The 23,477-nt window shown below is 41.5% G+C and overlaps 1 protein-coding gene across 3 annotated transcripts in view; it reads right to left on the bottom strand.

Annotated features, from left to right (window-relative positions):
* The window catches only part of PPP2R5D (protein phosphatase 2 regulatory subunit B'delta), a 91,721-nt gene that overhangs the window by 31,098 nt on the left and 37,146 nt on the right, over positions 1 to 23,477 (bottom strand). For all 3 annotated transcript variants that reach the window (XM_069954285.1, XM_069954286.1, XM_069954284.1), the window contains exon 10: positions 12,262 to 12,315. In XM_069954285.1, the coding sequence (XP_069810386.1) occupies positions 12,262 to 12,315 (54 nt within the window). The remainder of the gene's footprint in view (positions 1 to 12,261; positions 12,316 to 23,477) is intronic.

Below are 23,477 nucleotides of genomic sequence, written 5' to 3'. Positions count from 1 at the left end.
AAGGATAACAGCGTTATACAGAGGGAATAGAGCACAGGATAACAGCGTTATATAGAGGGAGTAGAGCAAAGGATAACAGCATTATACAGAGGGAATAGATCACAGGATAACAGCGTTATACAGAGGGAATAGAGCACAGGATAACAGCGTTATACAGAGGGAATAGAGCACAGGATAACAGCGTTATACAGAGGGAATAGAGCAAAGGATAACAGCGTTATACAGAGGGAATAGAGCAAAGGATAACAGCGTTATATAGAGGGAGTAGAGCAAAGGATAACAGTGTTATACAGAGGGAATAGAGCACAGGATAACAGCGTTATACAGAGGGAATAGAGCACAGGATAACAGCGTTATACAGAGGGAATAGAGCACAGGATAACAGTGTTATACAGAGGGAATAGAGCACAGGATAACAGCGTTATACAGAGGGAATAGAGCACAGGATAACAGTGTTATACAGAGGGAATAGAGCACAGGATAACAGCGTTATACAGAGGGAAAAGAGCACAGGATAATAGCGTTATATGGAGGGAATAGAGCACAGGATAACAGCGTTATACAGAGGGAATAGAGCACAGGATAATAGCGTTATATGGAGGGAATAGAGCACAGGATAACAGCGTTATAAGGAGGGAATAAAGGAAATTTAATGTGACTCTGTACCAACAATCTGCCCCCCCCCCTTGTACCTTCGGATAGCTGCTTTTAATCCAAGATCTTTCCTGTGGTCTGTTTGGCAGGTGATGTAGTTATTGTCCTAAAAAACAACTTTTAAACTTGCAGCCCCGTGCCCAAAGGGAGTATCTGTTTTTAGGACAATAACTGCATCACCTGACAAACAGACCACAGGACAGATTTTGATTAAAAGCAGCTATCCGAAGGTACAAGGGGGGGGGGCAGATTGTGGCTACAGAGTCACTTTAAGAAAAAAAAACCTAAATGTTCATTAAAGAAATTTTTTTTAAAGCCATTAAATAAAATAGAAAAATTATACAAGTTTCCTATCATTGTAATCGTACTAACTTGAAGAACATAGATTACATGTCAGTTTTACCATAGGGCACATGGCGTAAGCACGATACCTCCCCAAATAAAAAAAAAATACATTTATTTTCAATTTCACTGCGCAAATAATTTTTTCCCATTTCGCAGCATATTTTATGAAAAAAAATTAAGTCTGCCATTGTAAAGTACAGCAAGGGAAGGTGTCAGAGAGGAGGTCATGAGTTCGGGAAGGATTCAGAGAGGAGGTCATGAGTTCGGGAAGGTGTCAGCCAAAGCCTTAAACGGGTGCGCCAGCAAAATGCTTTTTCTTTCAAATCAACTGGTGCCAGAAAGTTACATAGATTTGTTATTTACTCCTATTTAAAAATCATATATCTACCAGTACTTATCAGCTGCTGTATGTACTGCAGGAACTGGTGTATTCTCTCCACTATGACAAAGTGCTCACTGCTGCCACCTCTGTCCTTGTCAGGAACTGTCCAGAGCAAGAGAGGTTTTCTATGGGGATTTGCTGCTGCCCTGGACAGTTCCTGACACGGACAAAGGTGGCAGCAGTGAGCACTGTGTCATAGTGGAGAGAATACACCACTTCCTGCAGGACATACAGCAGCTGATAAAGTACTAATAGACATGAGATTTTTAAATATAAGTAAATTACCAATCTATTTAACTTTCTAAAACCAGTTGATATGAAAGAAGATTATTTTCACCGGATGTAACCGGATGGGTTTATTTCAGAAAATGAAAGTGTTTTATTGATGTGATGTGAGGAAGGAATGTATTGTTATAATGTCCATCTATTTAGCTAGGTATATGGGAACCAGCATTGTTATGTCAAATGTTCGGCCATAAACCTCCCCAGTAATGTCATTACTGGAGGATACAATTGTTTATTACTGTTGTTGTCCAGCTGGCAGAACCTTGTAGCTGTAAAACCATGAGCCCATTGTGCTTGGTACACATGTACAAGGCCGGGGAGACTTCCATTCATGGTGATCAGGGTCTACATAGACATTTCTGGAAGCACATCACCCCCCACCCAAAGCTACTATAAGAGCCAGGGGTATGTAGCTTCTAGTCAGCTGAGACCACGGAAGGAAGGTGCCCAGCACCCTGGTGGTCAGAGGGAAATAGGTGTATATTGGAGCATAATATACTATGGAGCTCTACAACAACATATGTACCACCTGTAACTGCAGCTAAGTATCAGTCTATAATATAGTCTAATAAATCAATTACTTTCCTATAAATCGGTGTGGTTATAGCCTTCTGCGACTATTATCAAAAGCAACCGATTACACCAAAGTAACCCTTTAAGGAACAATCCAGTCCAAAAAACTAACACGTTGCAATATAACCTTTTTAAAACAAATGTATATTTCTTTTTACATTTTTATACTATTATACATTTAGGGGCAGCAATAAGAAAATACAGGAACCTTTGCTGCTAACAAAACTACAAAGACTACCTGATCTCCCCGTCTACAATACAGTATAGGATTACACTGCTATAGTACAGTATAGGATTACACTGCTATAGTATAGTATAGGATTACACTGCTATAGTATAGTATAGGATTACACTGCTATAGTATAGTATAGTATAGGATTACACTGCTATAGTATAGTACAGTATAGGATTACACTGCTATAGTATAGGACAGTATAGGATTACACTGCTATAGTATAGTACAGTATAGGATTACACTGCTATAGTATAGTATAGGATTACACTGCTATAGTATAGTATAGTATAGGATTACACTGCTATAGTATAGTACAGTATAGGATTACACTGCTATAGTATAGGACAGTATAGGATTACACTGCTATAGTACAGTACAGTATAGGATTACACTGCTATAGTACAGTATAGGATTACACTGCTATAGTATAGTATAGTATAGGATTACACTGCTATAGTACAGTATAGGATTACACTGCTATAGTACAGTATAGGATTACACTGCTATAGTATAGTATAGGATTACACTGCTATAGTACAGTATAGGATTACACTGCTATAGTATAGTATAGTATAGGATTACACTGCTATAGTATAGTACAGTATAGGATTACACTGCTATAGTATAGGACAGTATAGGATTACACTGCTATAGTATAGTACAGTATAGGATTACACTGCTATAGTATAGTATAGGATTACACTGCTATAGTATAGTACAGTATAGGATTACACTGCTATAGTATAGTATAGGATTACACTGCTATAGTACAGTATAGGATTACACTGCTATAATATAGTATAGTACAGGTGGAGGATTACACTGCTATAGTATAGTATAGTATAGGATTACACTGCTATAGTATAGTACAGTATAGGATTACACTGCTATAGTACAGTACAGTATAGGATTACACTGCTATAGTATAGTATAGTACAGTATAGGATTACACTGCTATAGTATAGTATAGTACAGTATAGGATTACACTGCTATAGTATAGTATAGGATTACACTGCTATAGTATAGTACAGTATAGGATTACACTGCTATAGTATAGTATAGTACAGTATAGGATTACACTGCTATAGTACAGTACAGGATTACACTGCTATAGTACAGTACAGGATTACACTGCTATAATATAGGACAGTATAGGATTACACTGCTATAATATAGGACAGTATAGGATTACACTGCTATAATATAGGACAGTATAGGATTACACTGCTATAATATAGGACAGTATAGGATTACACTGCTATAATATAGGACAGTATAGGATTACACTGCTATAATATAGGACAGTATAGGATTACACTGCTATAATATAGGACAGTATAGGATTACACTGCTATAATATAGGACAGTATAGGATTACACTGCTATAATATAGGACAGTATAGGATTACACTGCTATAATATAGGACAGTATAGGATTACACTGCTATAATATAGGACAGTATTGGATTACACTGCTATAGTACAGTATAGGATTACACTGCTATAGTATAGTATAGGATTACACTGCTATAGTATAGTATAGTATAGGATTACACTGCTATAGTACAGTATAGGATTACACTGCTATAATATAGGACAGTATAGGATTACACTGCTATAGTATAGTATAGTATAGGATTACACTGCTATAGTATAGTATAGGATTACACTGCTATAGTATAGTATAGGATTACACTGCTATAGTACAGTACAGTATAGGATTACACTGCTATAGTATAGTACAGTATAGGATTACACTGCTATAGTACAGTATAGGATTACACTGCTATAGTACAGTATAGGATTACACTGCTATAGTACAGTATAGGATTACACTGCTATAGTACAGTATAGGATTACACTGCTATAGTATAGGACAGTATAGGATTACACTGCTATAGTATAGTATAGGATTACACTGCTATAGTACAGTACAGTATATGATTACACTGCTATAGTATAGTATAGTATATGATTACACTGCTATAGTATAGGATTACACTGCTATAGTACAGTATAGGATTACACTGCTATAGTATAGTATAGGATTACACTGCTATAGTACAGTATAGTATAGGATTACACTGCTATAGTATAGTATATGATTACACTGCTATAGTATAGTATAGGATTACACTGCTATAATATAGGACAGTATAGGATTACACTGCTATAGTATAGTATAGTATATGATTACACTGCTATAGTATAGTATAGGATTACACTGCTATAGTATAGTATAGGATTACACTGCTATAGTATAGTATAGGATTACACTGCTATAGTACAGTACAGTATATGATTACACTGCTATAGTATAGTATAGTATATGATTACACTGCTATAGTATAGTATAGGATTACACTGCTATAGTACAGTACAGTATAGGATTACACTGCTATAGTATAGGACAGTATAGGATTACACTGCTATAGTATAGTATAGTATAGGATTACACTGCTATAGTATAGTATAGGATTACACTGCTATAGTATAGTATAGTATAGGATTACACTGCTATAGTATAGTATAGGATTACACTGCTATAGTATAGTATAGGATTACACTGCTATAGTATAGTACAGTATAGGATTACACTGCTATAGTATAGTACAGTATAGGATTACACTGCTATAGTATAGTACAGTATAGGATTACACTGCTATAGTATAGTATAGTATAGGATTACACTGCTATAGTACAGTATAGGATTACACTGCTATAGTACAGTATAGGATTACACTGCTATAGTACAGTATAGGATTACACTGCTATAGTATAGTATAGGATTACACTGCTATAGTATAGTATAGGATTACACTGCTATAGTACAGTACAGTATTGGATTACACTGCTATAGTATAGTACAGGATTACACTGCTATAGTATAGTATAGGATTACACTGCTATAATATAGGACAGTATAGGATTACACTGCTATAGTATAGTATAGGATTACACTGCTATAGTATAGTATAGGATTACACTGCTATAGTACAGTACAGTATAGGATTACACTGCTATAGTATAGTATAGGATTACACTGCTATAATATAGGACAGTATAGGATTACACTGCTATAGTATAGTATAGGATTACACTGCTATAGTATAGTATAGGATTACACTGCTATAGTATAGTACAGTATAGGATTACACTGCTATAGTATAGTACAGTATAGGATTACACTGCTATAGTACAGTATAGGATTACACTGCTATAGTACAGTACAGTATAGGATTACACTGCTATAGTATAGTATAGGATTACACTGCTATAGTACAGTACAGTATAGGATTACACTGCTATAGTATAGTATAGGATTACACTGCTATAGTATAGTACAGTATAGGATTACACTGCTATAGTACTAGGACAGTATAGGATTACACTGCTATAGTATAGTATAAGGATTACACTGCTATAGTATAGTATAGTATAGGATTACACTGCTATAGTATAGTACAGTATAGGATTACACTGCTATAGTATAGTACAGTATAGGATTACGCTGCTATAGTACAGTATAGGATTACACTGCTATAGTATAGTATAGGATTACACTGCTATAGTATAGTATAGTATAGGATTACACTGCTATAGTATAGTACAGTATAGGATTACACTGCTATAGTATAGTACAGTATAGGATTACACTGCTATAGTACAGTACAGTATAGGATTACACTGCTATAGTATAGTACAGTATAGGATTACACTGCTATAGTATAGTACAGTATAGGATTACACTGCTATAGTATAGTACAGTATAGGATTACACTGCTATAGTATAGTACAGTATAGGATTACACTGCTATAGTATAGTATAGGATTACACTGCTATAGTATAGTATAGTATAGGATTACACTGCTATAGTACAGTACAGGTGGAGGATTACACTGCTATAGTATAGTACAGTATAGGATTACACTGCTATAGTATAGTACAGTATAGGATTACACTGCTATAGTATAGTATAGGATTACACTGCTATAGTATAGTATAGGATTACACTGCTATAGTATAGTATAGGATTACACTGCTATAGTATAGTACAGTATAGGATTACACTGCTATAGTACAGTACAGGTGGAGGATTACACTGCTATAGTACAGTACAGTATAGGATTACACTGCTATAGTATAGTATAGTATAGGATTACACTGCTATAGTATAGGACAGTATAGGATTACACTGCTATAGTATAGTATAGGATTACACTGCTATAGTATAGTATAGGATTACACTGCTATAATATAGGACAGTATAGGATTACACTGCTATAGTATAGGACAGTATAGGATTACACTGCTATAATATAGGACAGTATAGGATTACACTGCTATAGTATAGTATAGTACAGTATAGGATTACACTGCTATAGTATAGTATAGGATTACACTGCTATAGTACAGTACAGTATAGGATTACACTGCTATAGTATAGTATAGGATTACACTGCTATAGTATAGTATAGGATTACACTGCTATAGTACAGTACAGTATAGGATTACACTGCTATAGTATAGTATAGTATAGTATAGTATAGGATTACACTGCTATAGTATAGTATAGGATTACACTGCTATAGTATAGTATAGTATAGGATTACACTGCTATAGTACAGTACAGGTGGAGGATTACACTGCTATAGTATAGTACAGTATAGGATTACACTGCTATAGTATAGGACAGTATAGGATTACACTGCTATAGTATAGTATAGTACAGTATAGGATTACACTGCTATAGTATAGTATAGGATTACACTGCTATAGTACAGTACAGTATAGGATTACACTGCTATAGTACAGTACAGTATAGGATTACACTGCTATAGTACAGTATAGTATAGGATTACACTGCTATAGTACAGTACAGTATAGGATTACACTGCTATAGTATAGTATAGGATTACACTGCTATAGTATAGTACAGTATAGGATTACACTGCTATAGTATAGTATAGGATTACACTGCTATAGTACAGTATAGTATAGGATTACACTGCTATAGTACAGTATAGTATAGGATTACACTGCTATAGTACAGTACAGTACAGGATTACACTGCTATAGTATAGTACAGTATAGGATTACACTGCTATAGTATAGTATAGGATTACACTGCTATAGTATAGTATAGGATTACACTGCTATAGTATAGTACAGTATAGGATTACACTGCTATAGTACAGTATAGTATAGGATTACACTGCTATAGTACAGTACAGGATTACACTGCTATAGTATAGTATAGGATTACACTGCTATAGTATAGTATAGTATAGGATTACACTGCTATAGTATAGTATAGGATTACACTGCTATAGTATAGGACAGTATAGGATTACACTGCTATAGTATAGTATAGGATTACACTGCTATAGTATAGGACAGTATAGGATTACACTGCTATAGTATAGTATAGTACAGTATAGGATTACACTGCTATAGTATAGTATAGGATTACACTGCTATAGTACAGTATAGTATAGGATTACACTGCTATAGTATAGTATAGTACAGTATAGGATTACACTGCTATAGTATAGTATAGGATTACACTGCTATAGTATAGTATAGGATTACACTGCTATAGTACAGTACAGTATAGGATTACACTGCTATAGTATAGTATAGGATTACACTGCTATAGTATAGTATAGGATTACACTGCTATAATATAGGACAGTATAGGATTACACTGCTATAGTATAGTATAGTATAGGATTACACTGCTATAGTATAGTATAGTATAGGATTACACTGCTATAGTACAGTATAGGATTACACTGCTATAGTATAGGACAGTATAGGATTACACTGCTATAGTATAGTATAGGATTACACTGCTATAGTACAGTACAGTATAGGATTACACTGCTATAGTACAGTATAGTATAGGATTACACTGCTATAGTACAGTACAGTATAGGATTACACTGCTATAGTATAGTATAGGATTACACTGCTATAGTATAGTACAGTATAGGATTACACTGCTATAGTACAGTACAGTATAGGATTACACTGCTATAGTATAGTATAGGATTACACTGCTATAGTACAGTATAGTATAGGATTACACTGCTATAGTACAGTATAGTATAGGATTACACTGCTATAGTACAGTACAGTACAGGATTACACTGCTATAGTATAGTACAGTATAGGATTACACTGCTATAGTATAGTATAGGATTACACTGCTATAGTATAGTACAGTATAGGATTACACTGCTATAGTACAGTACAGTATAGGATTACACTGCTATAGTATAGTATAGGATTACACTGCTATAGTATAGTATAGGATTACACTGCTATAGTATAGTACAGTACAGGATTACACTGCTATAGTATAGTACAGTATAGGATTACACTGCTATAGTACAGTATAGGATTACACTGCTATAGTACAGTATAGTATAGGATTACACTGCTATAGTACAGTACAGGATTACACTGCTATAGTATAGTACAGTATAGGATTACACTGCTATAGTACAGTACAGTATAGGATTACACTGCTATAGTACAGTACAGTATAGGATTACACTGCTATAGTACAGTACAGTATAGGATTACACTGCTATAGTATAGTACAGTATAGGATTACACTGCTATAGTATAGTACAGTATAGGATTACACTGCTATAGTATAGGATTACACTGCTATAGTATAGGACAGTATAGGATTACACTGCTATAGTACAGTATAGGATTACACTGCTATAGTACAGTATAGGATTACACTGCTATAGTACAGTATAGTATAGGATTACACTGCTATAGTATAGTACAGTATAGGATTACACTGCTATAGTATAGTACAGTATAGGATTACACTGCTATAGTACAGTACAGTACAGGTGGAGGATTACACTGCTATAGTATAGTACAGTACAGGTGGAGGATTACACTGCTATAGTATAGTACAGTATAGGATTACACTGCTATAGTATAGTATAGGATTACACTGCTATAGTATAGTACAGTATAGGATTACACTGCTATAGTATAGTACAGTACAGGTGGAGGATTACACTGCTATAGTACAGTATAGTATAGGATTACACTGCTATAGTATAGTATAGTATAGGATTACACTGCTATAGTATAGTACAGTATAGGATTACACTGCTATAGTATAGGACAGTATAGGATTACACTGCTATAGTATAGTATAGGATTACACTGCTATAGTATAGTACAGTACAGGTGGAGGATTACACTGCTATAGTATAGTACAGTATAGTATAGGATTACACTGCTATAGTATAGGACAGTATAGGATTACACTGCTATAGTACAGTATAGGATTACACTGCTATAGTACAGTATAGGATTACACTGCTATAGTACAGTATAGGATTACACTGCTATAGTATAGTATAGGATTACACTGCTATAGTATAGTATAGGATTACACTGCTATAGTACAGTATAGGATTACACTGCTATAGTATAGTACAGTACAGGTGGAGGATTACACTGCTATAGTACAGTACAGGTGGAGGATTATACTATTATCAGTGTACTATAGTACATTATGTTGTATTTGTAATAAACCTAAAAGGGAACACTCATCGGGTTAGCCGCCTATTGCCCACAGAGCGCAGAGGAAGAAGGTATGTCTCTTACCTTTCTCCTGTACACTGCTACACAGCATGGGAATGGCACAATCCTCAGGCCGGACCACTAGGAGCACTACCCCCAGAGCATCAGCATCATCTAATGATAATCAATGGAGTGAGCGGGCCGGATCAGCGTGACGGGGGAGACGCAGTGCTTATAATGGTGCTCCAGGCTGAGGATTACACTGCTAACAGCACAGGAACAGCCGCATGAGGGCAGCTGAGACCCACGAGGGCAGCTGAGACCCACGAGGGCAGCTGAGACCCACGAGGGCAGCTGAGACCCACGAGGGCAGCTGAGACCCACGAGGGCAGCTGAGACCCACGAGGGCAGCTGAGACCCACGAGGGCAGCTGAGACCCACGAGGGCAGCTGAGACCCACGAGGGCAGCTGAGACCCACGAGGGCAGCTGAGACACACGAGGGCAGCTGAGACCCACGAGGGCAGCTGAGAGCCACGAGGGCAGCTGAGAGCCACGAGGGCAGCTGAGAGCCACGAGGGCAGCTGAGAGCCACGAGGGCAGCTGAGACACACGAGGGCAGCTGAGACACACGAGGGCAGCTGAGACACACGAGGGCAGCTGAGACACACGAGGGCAGATAGACACACGAGGGCAGCTGAGACACACGAGGGCAGCTGAGACACACGAGGGCAGATAGACACACGAGGGCAGCTTAGACACACGAGGGCAGCTTAGACACACGAGGGCAGCTGAGACACACGAGGGCAGCTTAGACACACGAGGGCAGCTGAGACCCACGAGGGCAGCTGAGACCCACGAGGGCAGCTGAGACCCACGAGGGCAGACAGACACACGAGGGCAGACAGACACACGAGGGCAGCTGAGACCCACGAGGGCAGATAGACACACGAGGGCAGATAGACACACGAGGGCAGCTAGACACACGAGGGCAGCTGAGACACACGAGGGCAGCTGAGACCCACGAGGGCAGCTGAGACCCACGAGGGCAGCTGAGACCCACGAGGGCAGCTGAGACCCACGAGGGCAGCTGAGACCCACGAGGGCAGCTGAGACCCACGAGGGCAGCTGAGACCCACGAGGGCAGCTGAGACCCACGAGGGCAGCTGAGACCCACGAGGGCAGCTGAGACCCACGAGGGCAGCTGAGACACACGAGGGCAGCTGAGACACACGAGGGCAGCTGAGACACACGAGGGCAGACAGACACACGAGGGCAGCTGAGACCCACGAGGGCAGCTGAGACCCACGAGGGCAGCTGAGACCCACGAGGGCAGCTGAGACCCACGAGGGCAGCTGAGACCCACGAGGGCAGCTGAGACACACGAGGGCAGCTGAGACACACGAGGGCAGACAGACACACGAGGGCAGACAGACACACGAGGGCAGACAGACACACGAGGGCAGATAGACACACGAGGGCAGCTGAGACACACGAGGGCAGCTGAGACCCACGAGGGCAGCTGAGACACACGAGGGCAGCTTAGACACACGAGGGCAGCTTAGACACACGAGGGCAGATAGACACACGAGGGCAGCTTAGACACACGAGGGCAGCTTAGACACACGAGGGCAGCTTAGACACACGAGGGCAGCTTAGACACACGAGGGCAGCTTAGACACACGAGGGCAGCTTAGACACACGAGGGCAGATAGACACACGAGGGCAGCTTAGACACACGAGGGCAGCTTAGACACACGAGGGCAGCTTAGACACACAAGGGCAGCTGAGACACACGAGGGCAGCTTAGACACACGAGGGCAGCTGAGACACACGAGGGCAGCTTAGACACACGAGGGCAGCTGAGACACACGAGGGCAGCTGAGACACACGAGGGCAGCTTAGACACACGAGGGCAGCTGAGACACACGAGGGCAGCTTAGACACACGAGGGCAGCTGAGACACACGAGGGCAGCTGAGACACACGAGGGCAGCTGAGACACACGAGGGCAGCTTAGACACACGAGGGCAGATAGACACACAAGGGCAGCTTAGACACATGCCTTCTTGCTCCATGCTCCGTGCGCAATAGGGGGCAGTCAGCAGGTTAGCCTTAGTCTAACCTACTGATAGTTCCACTTTAATAAATACATTTAAAAATTAATAATAAAATAAAAATTAATAAAAAAAAAAAAGTATAAATACATTTAAAAATGTACTCACCGGTTCTGTTAGGGTACTGTCTTTCTCCAAGAACTGCACCACACAGTACGCCAGCTGCAAGGAGACAAGAGACATGAGCTCTAGGAGCAGGAGACATAACAGGGAGGCATATACAGAGGGGAAATAATGAGAATGGAGAGGGGGGTAATAGTTATGGTAGGTACATTGCACCTGTGACAGGCAGAATCTAGGAAAATTCTATGAATTCACATTGGATGAATTACAAAAGGGCCCTGTCCTTATTACCAGGGCTGTGGAGTCAGACGCTGCCGCTCCAACTCAGACTCCAGCTCCAGCATAAAGGGCCGATCAGACCCCAGGGGAGTTATTATCACATTGGTGTAACGGAGATCTGGATCTGTACAGTAAGTATAGCTGGTATATAGCTGCCTTCAGGAGACTTGGGCTGGATACAGTAAGTATAGCTGTTATATAGCATCTACCAGGAGACTGGACCTGGATATGGTAAGTATAGCTGTTATATAGCTGCCTTCAGGAGACTGGGCCTGGATACAGTAAGTATAGCTGTTATATAGCTGCCTTCAGGAGACTTGGGCTGGATACAGTAAGTATAGCTGTTATATAGCAGCCTTCAGGAGACTGGACCTGGATACAGTAAGTATAGCTGTTATATAGCTGCCTTCAGGAGACTGGGCCTGGATACAGTAAGTATAGCTGTTATATAGCTGCCTTCAGGAGACTGGACCTGTATACAGTAAGTATAGCTGGTATATAGCTGTCAGAAGACTGGACCTGGATACAGTAAGTATAGCTGTTATATAGCTGCCTTCAGGAGACTGGGGCTGGATACAGTAAGTATAGCTGGTATATAGCTGCCTGCAGGTGACTGGACCTGGATACAGAAATATAGCTGTTATATAGCTGCCTTCAGGAGACTGGACCTGGATACAGTAAGTATAGCTGGTATATAGCTGCCTTCAGGAGACTGGACCTGGATACAGTAAGTATAGCTGTTATATAGCTGCCTTCAGGAGACTGGGCCTGGATACAGTAAGTATAGCTGTTATATAGCTGCCTTCAGGAGACTGGACCTGGATACATTAAGTATAGCTGTTATATAGCTGCCTTCAGGAGACTGGACCTGGATACAGTAAGTATAGCTGCCTTCAGGAGACTGGACCTGGATACAGTAAGTATAGCTGTTATATAGCTGCCTTCAGGAGACTGGACCTGGATACAGTAAGTATAGCTATTATATAGCAGTCAGGAGACTGGACCTGTATACAGTAAGTATAGCTGTTATATAGCTGCCTTCAGGAGACTGGACCTGGGTACAGTAAGTATAGCTGGTATATAGCAGCCTTCAGGAAACTGGACCTGGATTCCTGGTAAGTATAGCTGTTATATAGCTGCCTTCAGGAGACTGGACCTGGGTACAGTAAGTATAGCTGGTATATAGCAGCCTTCAGGAGACTGGGCCTGGATACAGTAAGTATAGCTGGTATATAGCTGCCTTCAGGAGACTGGGCCTGGATACAGTAAGTATAGCTGGTATATAGCTGCCTTCAGGAGACTGGACCTGTATACAGTAAGTATAGCTGGTATATAGCTGCCTTCAGGAGACTGGACCTGGATACAGTAAGTATAGCTGTTATATAGCAGCCTTCAGGAGACTGAGCCTGGATACAGTAAGTATAGCTGGTATATAGCTGCCTTCAGGAGACTGGACCTGGATAAAGTAAGTATATAGCCGTTATATAGCTGCCTTCAGGAGACTGGACCTGGATACAGTAAGTATAGCTGGTATATAGCTGCCTTCAGGAGACTGGACCTGGATACAGTAAGGATGTACTGTTATATAGCAGCCTTCAGGAGACTGGACCTGGATACAGTAAGTATAGCTGTTATATAGCAGCCTTCAGGAGAGTGGACCTGGATACAGTAAGTATAGCTGTTATATAGCTGCCTTCAGGAGACTGGACCTGGATACAGTAAGTATAGCTGGTATATAGCAGCCTTCAGGAGACTGGACCTGGACACAGTAAGTATAGCTGTTATATAGCAGTGAGGAGACTGGACCTGGATACAGTAAGTATAGCTGGTATATAGCAACCCTCAGGAGACTGGACTGGATACAGTAAGTATAGCTGTTATATAGCTGCCTTCAGGAGAGTGGACCTGGATACAGTAAGTATAGCTGTTATATAGCAGGAGAGTGGACCTGGATACAGTAAGTATAGCTGTTAAATAGCTGCCTTCAGGAGACTGGGCCTGGATACAGTAAGCACATCTGGTATATAGCTGCCTTCAGGAGACTGGACCTGGATACAGTAAGTATAGCTGTTATATAGGCTCAGGGAAGAAACAGAGTGCTGCACATCACACCTATGGCTGATACTAGTGCCGCTAGGCTAAATAAAAAACACATCAGAATTTTGTGTATGAATTGATCAAGCCATACTGCCCCATGTACCTCGTGCCGGTATCTGATACACATGGGTCCCTACACTAAGTCCACTCCGTGCCAGTCAGTGGCCACCAACCCCGCAGGCGTGCACAGCCAGGGAACGGGGGCCATGGGACGGCCCTGCGACCCCCATGCCACAGGACCAGACCCAAAAACACCACACCAGAACCCGGCCAGCACCGCCGGCGGAGAAGGTCGCCCCCAAGCAGCACAAGTCTGGATAAGGTATTGCGCTCACCATAGCTGCAGCAAACAGAATGGGAAAAAAACAGGAGGGATTAAAACCATGTGCACTCAGGTGTCTCCTGCTAATTGCGGTCATGTGGGTCTCACCAGGAGGAGTGCAATACACGGAGCTGTTATATAGCAGCCTTCAGGAGACTGGACCTGGATACAGTAAGTATAGCTGGTATATAGCTGCCTTTAGGAGACTGGACCTGGATACAGTAAGTATAGCTGTTATATAGCAGCCTTTAGGAGACTGGACCCGGATACAGTAAGTATAGCTGTTATATAGCAGCCTTCAGGAGAATGGACCTGGATACAGTAAGTATAGCTGTTATATAGCTGCCTTCAGGAGACTGGACCTGGATACAGTAAGTATAGCTGGTATATAGCAGCCTTCAGGAGACTGGACCTGGATACGGTAAGTACAGCTGTTATATAGCTGCCTTTAGGAGACTGGACCTGGATACAGTAAGTATAGCTGTTATATAGAAAGGCAAATCAGCTCACCATGTGTGCAATAGCACACATGGTGAGCTGATTTGCCTTTCTACATTCCCATTGTTCAGCCATTACCTTTCGTGCTCTGCCCTTGCCTTTGGGATTTGTGTGTGCTTTTCACTATATACAGAGATTTTGTCTGCTGGATTCCTCTATCTATAAAAATGTCAGAAGATTTGTTGTTGGATAATCCTGACCGTATGCTAAAAGTGGCAAGTGTTTTCTCCGGGGATGATAATGATCAGGACAGTTTGTCCATGAAACAAACAATATGGGACCTGGAGAAATCCAAAAGCCAGCAACTCAGACTTTGGTGGGATATTATCTCACTGAAACAATATCTGGATAAGAAAATGATTCCCAGAGGTCTGAGGATTCGCAAACCTCCCAATCCTGCTGAAGGTGAGGACTATGTCACTGAATGGAATGAGGCTTTAAATGTATGCTCGTTCACACTTATGCGTATTATTATTGCTAAGGAGGAAAAAAAGCTTGCAGAATGTGAAAAAAACATTGCTACATTAACCATTACCTCCGAGCAGTATAAACATGTTCCAGATTATGATGTTTTTTTGCAAAACACTAATGACACTATTTCAGAACTTGAAGCTTATATTGTGGATTTAAAGAAGTCAAAGTTTAACAGAGACTTAAGGGACTATATGTCCAAGACCATCTACACCTGGCGTGATTTTCGCCGTACTCAGAGAAGTTCTAAATCTCCGTCCATTATGAAAAGTGGCAGTTCTGAGACTGTGTATAAAACTGTTACTTTTAGTGCTACAGAGGGAGAGACTACCGACACCCAGACGGAACTCTCAGAATCGGATGACCAGGGTAACTCATCTAAAGCTTTACCCCAAAAATCCTCCAGAAAGAAACAACCGCGTCAGTTTCCGCGTCCTAATACCCGTTCACACCACAACACTGATAATGTTTCAGGTGGACAATCATCTTCAAAAAACGGGTTCGGACAAGGAGAGCTGGGAGGAAACATCGGGCGGGGAAAACAAAACCAGAGGTGGAGGAGACGCTAACTGCCCCTGCGTCTTTGGACGTTTATAATTTGTCTGCTTGTTTTCTCACTACTGCTCAGCTAGATGTGCTTAAGTTGGGTTTGTCCTTTGTTCCAGAAAATAAGTTCAATGTGTATCAGACAATACAGGATGTAAATAAATTTGTGAGATCACTTACTGTTAAAAAACATTTTTTCTCCCATGATAACAGTACAGAGGCAGCTACTGACAGGAACCCCATCTGTGATCTTAATCAAGTGGGTTCGGGTAATATCCCGTTGGATATGCCATTTAGAGATCAAGTGGGGGTACAATCTCTCTTAGACCTTCAGGCTTATACAGCACCCTAACCTAATCCATCGTTCTATCCTATTCTGTCCCGTACACCTGCAATGGATGTCTTCCAACATAAAGTGGAAGAAGCCTTGGTTGATTTGGAACGCAGTGTTTCCGGGTGTAGATCTACTGGCAATCTCTCTGGTGTACATAGAAAAGCTCTTATGGAGCTAAAAAATAATCCCCATATTGTTGTCCGCCAGTCGGACAAAGGGGGGTCTGTAGTTGTGTTGGATAAATCTTTGTACACCAGGGAGGTCACCAAGATCCTTAGTGATAACACTACGTATAAAACCTTACCATTTAACCCTACGGATGTTGTGTCCCGTAAACTTACTGGGGTCTTGGATGTGGGCTTGGAGGCTGGGTTTTTGGACCAAAAACTGGTAGATTTTCTTTTTGTTAAAAATCCTTTGGTCCCCATTTTCCATGCCCTACCCAAGACCCACAAACAGACGTTTCCACCACCCCTGCGACCCATTGTTTCAGGAGTGGGCTCTGTATTGGAACATCTATGTGCTTGGGTTGACGACTTACTCCAGCCCCTCGTGAAAAGGACAAATGGTTACATTAGAGACAGTAAAAGCTTACTAGCGATAGTGGAGTCTCTTCCGTGCCCTGAGGGATGTAGTTTTCTTTCCTGTGACGTTGCTGCCCTTTACCCAAGTATTCCCCACGATAAGGCCCTTCTAGCTTTACGCTATCATATGCAAAAATACAGTAATTACAGTCAGGGCCTCCAAGAGTATATTATTTATGTGGTGGAATTTTTGCTTTCTCACAATTTTTTTCGTTTTGGTGATCAGTTTTATGTTCAGATTGTTGGCTGCCCTATGGGAGCTAAATTCTCCCCTTCTTTAGCCAATCTGTACATGTCCTACTGGGAGGAGGTCGTCATATACAATACCAACAATCCCTTTCTACAGTATATCTCCTGGTACGGGAGGTATATAGACGACCTCCTCCTAGTGTGGACAGGTACGGCTGGTGATGCTCATGATTTTGTTACATTCCTCAATACCAACAGTTTGAATTTAAAGTTCACTTTTCAGTTTGATTCAGAAAAAATGTCTTTTTTGGATGTTCTGTTGTTTTTTCAGGGAGGTAAGATACACAGTAGCCTATATCGCAAACCCAGTGCGGGCAATGGCCTTCTGCATGCATCTAGCCACCATCCACCCCATGTTGTTGAAAATTTACCCATTGGGGAATTTATAAGGACCATTCGGAGTTGTTCCGATCGTTCCTTATATGATTCAGCCTGTAGGGATCTTACGTATCGCCTCAAGTCCAGGGGTTACACCATGTTTACTATTAATAGAGCTAAAGCCATAGCTGAGAAAAACACCAGATCGTTTCACTTACAGGATAGAGCTACACGCAGTAAACACCTCTCTAGCCCTTCCCATAACATGCCCTCCTTGGTATTTTCTACACCATTTAGCCCACAATATAAAACTATTTGCAACATTGTTCGTAAATATATACCTTTGTTATATCAGGATGCTACATGCGAAACCATTCTATCTACAGGGATTAAATGTGTAGCTCGTAGAGGGGTTACTTTGGGCAATGTACTTTCGCCGAGTGTACTTCCAGAGAACAAGCCAGTCAGCCAAACATGGTTACATATTCTAGGCTGCCATAAGTGTGCTTTATCTCGTTGTCCCTTATGTCGTTTTATTACTAATCAGTCTGTTTTTTGTTCTATTGCAACCGGCATTTCTTACCCTATTAAATCCTTTCTCAATTGCAATTCTACCTTTGTGATCTATCTGGCGGAATGTAGACAATGTCGATTGCAATATGTGGGTTCCACAAAACGTAAGCTAAAAACCAGATTTGCTGAACATCTTTCTGATGCGGTTTCTGTACGTACTCGCACATCCAGCAAGTCTATGTCTGGTTTGTCCAAGCATTTTGCTGAAGTGCATGGGGGCGTGTGCAGTAGTCTGTCCATGTGTGCTATCGAGCAAGTCCGTCCACCCTTGAGAGGTGGTGACCTTGTTCACACACTGAGAAAGCGAGAGGCGTTTTGGATTTTGCGGTTATGTACACGCATTCCCTAGGGTCTTAATTACAGAAATGATCTCTCCTTCATTTATTAGACCACTTTTTTTTTTTTGAATTTTTTTTTTTTTGAATTTTTTTTTTTTTTTTGCATTTGTAAATTTTTTTTTTTTTTTTTTTTTTTTTTTTTTTTTTTTTTCATTTTTTATTTTTTTTTTTTTTTTTTTCATTTTTAAATTTTTTTTTTTTTTTTTTTTTTTGGGCATTTGTAATTTACTCTTGTATATATGTATATTGTATATAAGTTGTATAAATATGTTTAATTCAACTATTAGCACACACCTGTTAGCATCATGTGATGTTTTTCTCCTCCCTTTTGGGGGGCGTATCCCTTGTAACATACTGGTCATATCCTCTTATAAAAGCTTGTAATATTCAGTATAAATTTGCCATGATTAAGGGACCAGTGTCCTGAAACGCGTCGGCGTGTTTTTTATTGTTATGTTTGGATTTTAAGAGGATTTCTAAATAAAGACTTTACATTTTACTTGGAGCTGTGGACTTCCACTTTTTACCTATAGCTGTTATATAGCTGCCTTCAGGAGAATGGACCTGGATACATTAAGTATAGCTGTTATATAGCAGCCTTCAGGAGACTGGACCTGGATACAGTAAGTATAGCTGTTATATAGCAGCCTTCAGGAGACTGGACCTGGATACAGTAAGTATATAGCTGTTATATAGCTGCCTTCAGGAGAATGGACCTGGATACAGTAAGTATAGCTGTTATATAGCTGCCTTCAGGAGACTGGACCTGGATACAGTAAGTATAGCTGTTATATAGCTGCCTTCAGGAGACTGGACCTGGATACAGTAAGTATAGCTGGTATATAGCTGCCTTCAGGAGACTGGACCTGGATACGGTAAGTACAGCTGTTATATAGCTGCCTTCAGGAGACTGGACCTGGATACAGTAAGTACAGCTGTTATATAGCTGCCTTCAGGAGACTGGACCCAGATACAGTAAGTATAGCTGTTATATAGCTGCCTTCAGGAGACTGGACCTGTATACAGTAAGTATAGCTGTTATATAGCTGCCTTCAGGAGACTGGACCTGGATACAGTAAGTATAGCTGTTATATAGCTGCCTTCAGGAGACTGGACCTGGATACAGTAAGTACAGCTGTTATATAGCTGCCTTCAGGAGACTGGACCTGGATACAGTAAGTATAGCTGGTATATAGCTGCCTTCAGGAGACTGGACCCGGATACAGTAAGTATAGCTGTTATATAGCTGCCTTGTTATAAAGCATGATAAAAAAAAAATGCATGCGAGGACCTGGTCAGTGACCTGAAGAGACCTGGGACCACAGTGTCATAGATTACGGTTAGAAACATAGTAGCCTGTCATGCATTAAAATCCTGCAGCGCACACACAGTCCTCATTCTCACCCCAGCACATGTCCAGGCCTCCTGCTGCCGCAATGGGGAGTACAGAGGCTTCAGCAGCCATAGCCGGGGTGCTCAGCATGAAGCAATCAAGTGAGTGCAAATAGAGGACAGAGCCGGCACTACCGGTGTAGCTGGCTATGCTGCAGTACTTTGGGCCACATACTGTAGGTAGACTAAAGTACACTGGACTATATATTGTGGTGCAGCGACAGAAACGTCAACTGTTTATGGCAAAAGCAAACAAGAAATAAGTCCAAAGCCCTCACCAATGTCTTCAGTGATTTAATTCAGTAAATCATCACAGGGAGGGGTAAGGAGGAGGGGTAAGGAACCACATAGTATAAGGAACACTGCTATATATATATATCATATACTATACAGCCACATACTATAAGGAACGCTGCTATATATATATATATCATATACTATACAGCCACATACTATAAGGAACGCTGCTATATATATATATATCATATACTATACAGCCACATACTATAAGGAACACTGCTATATATATATATCATATACTATACAGCCACATACTATAAGGAACACTGCTATATATATATATATATATATATATATATATATATATATATAATATATATATATCATATACTATACAGCCACATACTATAAGGAACGCTGCTATATATATATATACAGCCACATACTATAAGGAACGCTGCTATATATATATATCATATACTATACAGCCACATACTATAAGGAACGCTGCTATATATATATCATATACTATACAGCCACATACTATAAGGAACGCTGCTATATATATATATATATATATATATATCATATACTATACAGCCACATACTATAAGGAACACTGCTATATATATATCATATACTATACAGCCACATACTATAAGGAACGCTGCTATATATATATATCATATACTATACAGCCACATACTATAAGGAACGCTGCTATATATATATATCATATACTATACAGCCACATACTATAAGGAACACTGCTATATATATATATATCATATATATATATATCATACTATACAGCCACATACTATAAGGAACGCTGCTATATATATATATCATATACTATACAGCCACATACTATAAGGAACACTGCTATATATATATATCATATATATATATATCATACTATACAGCCACATACTATAAGGAACGCTGCTATATATATATATCATATACTATACAGCCACATACTATAAGGAACACTGCTATATATATATATATATATATATATCATATACAATACAGCCACATACTATAAGGAACGCTGCTATATATATATATCATATACTATACAGCCACATACTATAAGGAACGCTGCTATATATATATATCATATACTATACAGCCACATACTATAAGGAACGCTGCTATATATATATATATATCATATACTATACAGCCACATACTATAAGGAACGCTGCTATATATATATATATATCATATACTATACAGCCACATACTATAAGGAACACTGCTATATATATATATATATAGCAGTGTTCCTTATAGTATGTGGCTGTATAGTATATGATATATATATATAGCAGTGTTCCTTATAGTATGTGGCTGTATAGTATATGATATATATATATAGCAGCGTTCCTTATAGTATGTGGCTGTATAGTATATGATATATATATATAGCAGTGTTCCTTATAGTATATGGCTGTATAGTATATGATATATATATATAGCAGCGTTCCTTATAGTATGTGGCTGTATAGTATGATATATATATATATGATATATATATATAGCAGTGTTCCTTATAGTATGTGGCTGTATAGTATATGATATATATATATATAGCAGCGTTCCTTATAGTATGTGGCTGTATAGTATATGATATATATATAGCAGTGTTCCTTATAGTATGTGGCTGTATAGTATATGATATATATATATAGCAGCGTTCCTTATAGTATGTGGCTGTATAGTATATGATATATATAGCAGCGTTCCTTATAGTATTTGGCTGGCCTCATACCGAGCTACCTTCTCCCCTGTGCCAGCAGACGCTCGCCCACAGTCCCAACTAGCAGCGACACCACAACCGGGATAACCAGAGGGGCAGAGTCGGCAGCCGGAGGGGCACAGTCGGCAGATGCGGCAGCTGGAGGGGCACAGTCGGCAGCCGGAGGGGCACAGTCGGCAGATGCGGCAGCCGGAGGGGCACAGTCGGCAGATGCGGCAGCCGGAGGGGCACAGTCGGCAGCCGGAGGGGCACAGTCGGCAGATGCGGCAGCCGGAGGGGCACAGTCGGCAGCCGGAGGGGCACAGTCGGCAGCCGGAGGGGCACAGTCGGCAGCCGGAGGGGCACAGTCGGCAGCCGGAGGGGCACAGTCGGCAGCCGGAGGGGCACAGTCGGCAGATGCGGCAGCCGGAGGGGCACAGTCGGCAGATGCGGCAGCCGGAGGGGCACAGTCGGCAGATGCGGCAGCCGGAGGGGCACAGTCGGCAGATGCGGCAGCCGGAGGGGCACAGTCGGCAGCCGGAGGGGCACAGTCGGCAGATGCGGCAGCCGGAGGGGCACAGTCGGCAGATGCGGCAGCCGGAGGGGCACAGTCGGCAGCCGGAGGGGCACAGTCGGCAGATGCGGCAGCCGGAGGGGCACAGTCGGCAGATGCGGCAGCCGGAGGGGCACAGTCGCCAGATGCGGCAGCCGGAGGGGCACAGTCGGCAGATGCGGCAGCCGGAGGGGCACAGTAGGCAGATGCGGCAGCCGGAGGGGCACAGTAGGCAGATGCGGCAGCCGGAGGGGCACAGTAGGCAGATGCGGCAGCCGGAGGGGCACAGTAGGCAGATGCGGCAGCCGGAGGGGCACAGTAGGCAGATGCGGCAGCCGGAGGGGCACAGTAGGCAGATGCGGCAGCCGGAGGGGCACAGTAGGCAGATCCGGCAGCCGGAGGGGCACAGTAGGCAGATGCGGCAGCCGGAGGGGCACAGTAGGCAGATCCGGCAGCCGGAGGGGCACAGTCGGCAGATGCGGCAGCCGGAGGGGCACAGTCGGCAGATGCGGCAGCCGGAGGGGCACAGTCGGCAGATGCGGCAGCCGGAGGGGCACAGTAGGCAGATGCGGCAGCCGGAGGGGCACAGCCGGAGGGGCACAGTCGGCAGATGCGGCAGCCGGAGGGGCACAGTCGGCAGATGCGGCAGCCGGAGGGGCACAGTCGGCAGATGCGGCAGCGCCTCTTGCTCTGTACGCACTGAAGAATGAACATGTTCA

Source organism: Dendropsophus ebraccatus, chromosome 15 (assembly GCF_027789765.1).
Source record: "Dendropsophus ebraccatus isolate aDenEbr1 chromosome 15, aDenEbr1.pat, whole genome shotgun sequence".
In the NCBI taxonomy this organism is placed as follows: domain Eukaryota; kingdom Metazoa; phylum Chordata; class Amphibia; order Anura; family Hylidae; genus Dendropsophus; species Dendropsophus ebraccatus.
Note: the sequence above shows the minus strand (reverse complement) of the source record. Positions and strands in the feature narration are given on the sequence as shown.